General features: G+C 37.3%; 1 protein-coding gene across 6 annotated transcripts in view; it reads right to left on the bottom strand.

Annotated features, from left to right (window-relative positions):
- Positions 1–7,263, bottom strand: part of GOLGB1 (golgin B1) — a 93,857-nt gene that overhangs the window by 27,216 nt on the left and 59,378 nt on the right. For all 6 annotated transcript variants that reach the window (XM_032150050.2, XM_032150052.2, XM_032150053.2 and 3 more), the window contains one exon: positions 4,788–6,699. In XM_032150050.2, the coding sequence (XP_032005941.1) occupies positions 4,788–6,699 (1,912 nt within the window). The remainder of the gene's footprint in view (positions 1–4,787; positions 6,700–7,263) is intronic.

The following is a 7,263-nucleotide window of genomic DNA, read 5'->3' as shown; positions in this document are numbered from 1 at the left end:
AAAAGAAAAAAAAAAAAAAAAAAAAAAAAAAAAAATTCAATGAAATTTCCAAAAAGCTACTAGTATGATTTCTTAGATTCAAAGGACTAGTTAGCATGATGAAGAAAAAGATCTATACCAAATTATACTATCAAAAAATTTCAGAATAGGGGAGAAAGGGAGGGAAGGTGGGGTGAGGGGAAGGGAAGTGAGAAACAGATCACATACAAAGGATCAGGAATCAGAATCGCTTTAGACTTGTAAACCACGTATAAGCTAAAAAGCAATAAACCAATGTCTTCACAATTTTGAAGGGAAATTATTTTCAGCCTAGAATTTTATATCCAGCAAAACTATCAATCAGATAAGAGAGGTATAAAGACATTTTCAATAAATTTACCTTCCAGGTATCATTTCTTAGGGAGTTACTGAATGACTTATTCCAAGAAAAAGATGGCACAAAACCAAGAAAAGGAATACATAGAATAGACAAAATAGGAGATCTAATATAGGAGAAAGGTGAAAGGAAATATTCTGGGATAGAAAGGGTATCCTAGGAGTACAGGGCCACTGGTTGATATAGGAGCAAATCAGGTACTCCAGGAAAGTTTTCTTCCTGAAGATGAAATTGATGGGAATAAACATCTTGAAAGGAGATGTGGACAAATGGCAGTAAATCTGAGGTTAAATTACATTAAGTACAAAGAAAACTAAGTAACAACAATAACAAAAACTGTTATTAATCTGGGAAAAACAGACAGACTCAGGAAAATAAAAGTAACATGTCTCTAATGCTCTAGTAGCATTTGTAGTCATAAAAATGTAACTCTGAATTGATTTAACCAAAATTAAAAATTAAATTACATCAAGAAAATGGGGAAGGGGTTTGTATTAAAATGTGCGCACACTGGCCGGGTGCAGTGGCTCACGCCTGTAATCCCAACACTTTGGGAGGCCGAGGCAGGTGGATCACAAGGTCAAAAGATTGAGACCATCCTGGCCAACATGGTGAAACCCCATCTCTACTAAAAATACAAAAATTAGCTGGGCAAGGTGGCACGCACCTGTAGTCCCAGCTACTCAGGAGGCTGAGGCAGAAGAATCGCTTGAACCCGAGAGGCAGAGGTTGCAGTGAGCTGTCGTGCCACTGCACTCCAGCCTGGCGACAGAGCGAGACTCTGTTTCAAAATAAATAAATAAATAAATAGAAAGTGCATACACTAACAAGGTTTACTGTGAAAGCAGGGAGAGTACAGAGAGCTAAACCCTGTTAGTGTAAAGAAAGTCAATAGTTGATGCAACAAAGAGCCAAAAATGCAACATAAGCATGATATTTAGATACAGAGGAAATACTGAAAGAATAAGCTAAAAGGGTTGAAAGCAAATTGCCCCAGAAGAAATGGGGTTGAGGTAGTGCTGCTCTTAGCTCTTCCCACCAAACATTGTAGAATTTAGTGACTAATTAAATATGTGCCATATAACTTTATTTTTAACCCAAACCCCAAAATATATTTTTGTTTTGATTTAAGGCAAAAACATATTCCTTTGTGCAATACACTCACTCCTAGTCTAGATACTAGACTAGAGATATCCTAGAATGGATCATCAGAAAGCTGTGTGCCTGGGACTGCATTTTAGCTCCTTGGAGTGGTAGTTTTAGTGAACTGGACATAATTCTTTTGTTCTGCACTTACATTAAGGGACAGCTAAATAAAAACCCTAAAAAACACATTATTATATTTACCGTAGAGAAGTAATGGATGTTTCACAACTGCATAGTGTTCTTTTTATGGGAACACAGAAGAAATTTCTTACAGGCCTCAATACTTAAAGACTATTCTTGTCTTGAGTAGGTGATTTTTCTTTCTTCTTTTCTCCTAGACTATAAATACTACAGTTCATGCATGTGGTTTTCATTCCCTCTTTCTGATGGCTAATAGAAACCTCAGAGCAAACTATGGATCCCTCTTTCTAACACAGTACAGGATATGGTGACTTCCCCTTGGGACACTAACCTTACTCCTGGTTTAATCTTTTTCTAGCCTATCCTCTTTTTCTCCTCCTTCTCAGTCCCTTTTATCTTGAAAAACTGCTTATATCTTTATATGCTACCCCAAGTCATTTTCAGAATCAGGAGAGTATAGATAAATACAGGCACCCCCTAGAGATATGACATCTGCTTAGTCAATTCTATGCTAAAAATGTACAAATAAGTATAAGACATGACACTTACCAAGAGTTTGCAATCTCATCGGGGAAATACAAAATTGTGTATAGAAATTAAACACACACACACACACACACAATAAGGCAATATGGGACAAATGATAAGTAAAGTACTAGGGAAGTACAAAGGCAAAAGAAAATCAGGCAATCATGAAATGTAAGAAGAGGATTTGAGCTCTGGAATGACCTTTAAATAGTGGGAAATAGATACTTAAAAAAGGAAAGCAATTGGGAGAATATTTTGGCTGCAGATGATAATATGAGTAAGTAGGAAATACCAGGTGTGATTATTGCATACTGAGTAGATCAGTTTGGTGTGAATGAAGGGTATCAGTAGGGAGCAGTAAAAGGGAATGCTGGAAAGGTATGAATAAATTACAGGGTCTTGGCCAGGTACGGTGGCTCACGCCTGTAATTCCAGCACTTTGGGAGCCGAGGCAGGTGGATCACTTGAGACCAGGAGTTTAAGACCAGCCTGGCCAATGTAGTGAAACCCCATCTCTGCTAAAAATACAAAAATTAGCTAGGCATGGTGGCACATGCCTGTAGTCCCAGCTACTTTGGAGGCTGAGGCAGGAGAATTGCTTGAACCTGGGAGGCGGAGGTTGCAGTGAGCCAAGATTGCACCACTGCACTCCAGCCTGGGTGAGACAGCAAGACTCCATCTCAAAAAAAAAAAAAAAAAAAAAAAAAAAAGAAAGAAAAAGAAAAAAAGGGTCTTAAATGCCAGACTAAAGGGGGTTTGAATACTAAGTCTATTCTAGAGATAGTACAACTTTTAAATATTTTTGAGTAGTGCAGTAATAAAGTAGAGTTTCAGAAAGACTTATGTGGCCATGGTCTGAAAATACTGGTGAGATGATAACCTGGAAGCAATATTATTACAACAGTTTAAGGGTAAAGTGTTAGAGCTTATCTTAGGATGTTGAAGATGGAAAATAAAAATATTTGAGGCACATTGTGAATAAAGGAGTGATGCATCTTGATGGTTAAATAAAATAAAATCACAGTTATGAGCCTTTGGGAACAGAATAATATGACTGTGAATTACAGAAACACGAAAATAAAAAAGTTGGCTTGGCTGTAACTATCCAGCAGACAAAAATGTGCGAAGTTTAGTGCCTAGTGTTTATAACAGATAAGAATAATAAAGCCATTCACTGAATTAAATATAGTTAGCTAATTCAGAATCTATCCTAACAGTTCCACGAAAAAAGATTTTGACTTAGAAGATAATCAATACCAGCATATCATAAATTACAGCTTTGAGGCACATACCATCCTGATGAATAAAACCTTTTGCATTTATGTTCTGAAAAGACAGACAAAAGGCCAAGCTCCCAGGGCAAAGTCAGCTAAACTCAAATTATTTAAAAAATATAAACAAGTATGCGTATGTTGGAAGTCAAAACCATAATTGAACAGAGGGGCTTTGTTCAGATTACAAAAGGGGAAAGACTGTCTATAAATATAGGATATTAAGTGAGATAGGAATGAACACAATTACCTACAATGAAAAGGAAAAACTCACTCTACAGTTAGGGGAAATAATCTTTTCACTAGAGCTAATCTTAAAAATCAGAATTTTCAGATTCTGGGTATGGGTCACATTTCAAAATGGAAAGCCTAGCCTTTCAAAACTCCATTTATTTCCTATTTGGCCTATTTTCCTACAAATACAAAGCCTTGATAGAGTTAACAGACTATCATGAAAGTGAAGACAGTAATGTTGCAAAGTAGAATCCCCTAACAAGCCAAGAGTAGTGGCTCATGCCTGTAATCCCAGCTACTTGGGAGGCTGAGGCAGGAGGACTGCTTGAGCCTAGGAGCAGTAGAATCCCGACAACCTGGCTTGGCTCATACAGTTCCAGTTTTTGCCCCTGAATCTTGGGAGACCTGGATTAAACTCCTGGCTCCTACTAAAAGCTGTCAAATGTCAGCATTAGGAAGCCTCTTTAGCTTTTTCTCCCATTGGAAATGTTGGGTATTAAAAGGAAGTGGGTAAATGGTTCAGCTTGCAAATAAAACTTTACTAAAAAGTCATTTAAACTTATTTAAAGAAACTCTTTTTACATTACTTTTTAAAATTTTTGACAAGTTAGGGTTGAGCTACCCATGAGATGAACTAAGTCCTTTCTGTTCCAAATTCTACCAGATAATCTATTGCTAAAGTGTAAGCAAGCCACTAAGTGACCCTTATACTTCACTGTAAGAAGGCACTAAGTGGTCCTTTTACTTTCTTTCAGTTAAGCTATGACAAATTCTGGAAACATTTACATGTGTCTTTGTGTATATAAAATACATAAAACAGCTCTCCACCTCTTAGTCCTTTAATAACCAATGGAGAGTTTTGTGCCAAGGAAATTTCTGATTTTTTTTCTAATGGTATTGGCAGGTTTAGCAATTTAAATCATGTTTCTGTGTTTCTCTAAGACCAAACAGAACCTGTGGGATACATAATACTTCCCCTGAGTGCCCAGATAATATGTATAAGAATGTGTTTATCCTTTTCTATAAAAATAAATTTAAAGAAAGGTTCAAAAACTCTTAAACAGATCAGAAAGAAAGAACTAGCTACTCACTAGTCTGTCTCTGTCATTTTGGAGTGAAGACATAGCTTTTTTTAAACTCTGTACTTCAGCCAGGCTGGTGGAAGGCTGAGCTGCAGACCTCTGCTTCCCTTCCTCTGACTTTCGAAATTTCTCCAGCTCATTCCACAGGTGATCTCTCTCATTCTGTAGACTGGCCATAGCCTTGGAAAAGGACTGCACTTGGTTATAAGAATCTTCTAGTTGTGAGGACAAGTGAAGCAGTTGCTCATCTTTGGATAGGAGCTGTTGGTTAAGTTTCTCAAGGTGAGACAAGCTGTTCTCCTCAGTGGAGTTCCTTGAAAAGGCGGTTTCAGAAAGAAGAGCATCTCTCTCTCTGTTTAAGAGTCCCTGTTCTTTCAACTGTGCCAATTCCTTCAGACTGGCATCATATTTCCTTTTCAGTTCATCAAGTTCCTCATTGGCATGATCTCTACTATTTTGCAAGGAACTCATAGACCTTCCAAAAGACTGAATTTGTGCTGTGAGACCTTTATTTTCTTTGGTGACCATGAGTAATTTCTGTTCCATCTCCACCAGATCTCTTGCTAGCTCTGCCACTCTCTCTTCTGCTGTTTCAGTTTCATTTCTCATTATCCCTGCATCATGATGAAGATGCTTTAATTCTTTCTTCAGTTTATCTTCAATTTCACCTATCTTCTTGGCAGCTTCCTTTTGAACACAAACCAATTCTTCTTCCAGTTCTGTAATTCTCTTTTGAGAGGAGGAAAGCAAAGCACTTAACCTCTGTACCTCTTCTTCTTTTACTTTTAACTGGGCATTATAGAGTCCTAAAGTACCTTCTTCTTGCAAGGCTGTTACTTGTCTTGTTAGCTGGGATATAGATACTTTTAAACTCTCAATCTCTTTAGATAAATCTCGTTTCTCTTCTTGTAGGGCATTAAAGGACCTCTGCAGATCCTCATTTGCTTCCTCAGATTCCTTCAGCTTTTCTTCTAATGTAGCATATTTATTTTTCAGCTCCTTATTTTGCTGAAGTTGAACTTCAAGAAGCTGCTTTTGTTGGCTGTCCTTTATTGATATCACTTGGTTCAAGTCTTCTCTGTATTGGATCAGTTCTGCATCTAGCTTGGCATTCTCAGAATTGAGATCATCCATATGACTTCTCAAGCCTCGTATTTCTTCTTTAAGCTTATTATTCTCAGCAGCAGCCTCTTGGATGAGTTGGTCTTTTTCCAAGATTACAAAGAGATGTCGCTCTTCCAGCTGTTGATAGTCACCCACTATGCGGTCTCGATCATTTTGGAGAGAAGACATGGATTTAACAAAGGAATCCAACTGTGCCTGTTGCTGAATGTTTTCCTTTTTGATGGTTTTCAGTGTTTCCATAAGCTGATTGGTTTTATCAACAGCCTTTTTGTTCTCCTCTTCTAAAACAATATTCTCCTCTTCCTCCTGGGACAGCAGGTTTTCCAGCTCTTTAATTTCTTTATCATGTTGCTGACGCAGTTCAGCAACAGCTACTTGGATTGCCTCTTCCTTGCCAGAAAGCAGGCTTATAATATTTTGCTCTTTCATATTTATTTCTTCATGCAGCCTACTGGTCAGTTCTCTGGAGGCCTGAAGATCAGTCTCCAGTTGTTCATAACTGAACTTAGAATTTTGAATATCAGCCTCTTGCTGCCTTATGATCCCTTCCAAGTTTTCTTTTTGTTCCTTACATTTTTCTAAAGAGTTACTTAAATCAGTCAACTTGTCTTTGAGAATCTTAAGTTCTGATTCCAACTTAGCTAATTCATTCTGAGAATTGTGGTATAGGTGGCGTGTCTCTTCTAGCTGAGATGAAAGTTCTTTGTTTTCCCCCTGTAGAGTATCACAGACTTTCTGCTGAAGCTGGACCTCTGTCTGGGCCTTGGACTCCCAAATCTGCTTGTCATGTTCAAGCCTGAAACAGAGAGAAGGTCATTAGTTACAGATTTCAAGAAAAAAACTATGTTTCCCAAGGAACAAATACTGTAACAGGTACTCAATAGATTTACAAATGAATTAACATTCATAACAGGTGTTAAATGTTTCACTGAAGAGGTATTAATTCTCTGCACCTACATGTTTATCTACTGAGTGCTATGTATTAAAGGTATATCACACCTAAGGGTTCATATATTTAAGTCATAAACTCCAAAATATGTCACTTATTTTAGTGACATGGTTTTCAACACTGAAAAGTAACATTTTCTCCTATTTTATTCTACTTTGCTCCAGACAAGCTAATGTTTGGCTTCTCTAAGGGATAATCTTGAGATGAAAGACAGTGAGGAAATCTATTTTAGAACAGAAGGGTCCTATTAGAAGTAAGGAATACAAAGGATGAGAGACATAGTTCTAGAGCTTAAAAAGTGATAGAAAATTGAAATTTGAGAAAATATAACTCTAAGAGGTATATGCAGTATGAATTAATGTGGACTAAAGGAAGAAGAAAAGATGAGACTAGGCAATTAATTTGAGAGTA

The sequence above is a fragment of the Hylobates moloch genome, unplaced genomic scaffold (assembly GCF_009828535.3).
Source record: "Hylobates moloch isolate HMO894 unplaced genomic scaffold, HMol_V3 SCAFFOLD_4, whole genome shotgun sequence".
Lineage (NCBI taxonomy): Eukaryota > Metazoa > Chordata > Mammalia > Primates > Hylobatidae > Hylobates > Hylobates moloch.
This window is presented reverse-complemented; position numbering and strand designations above follow the sequence as displayed.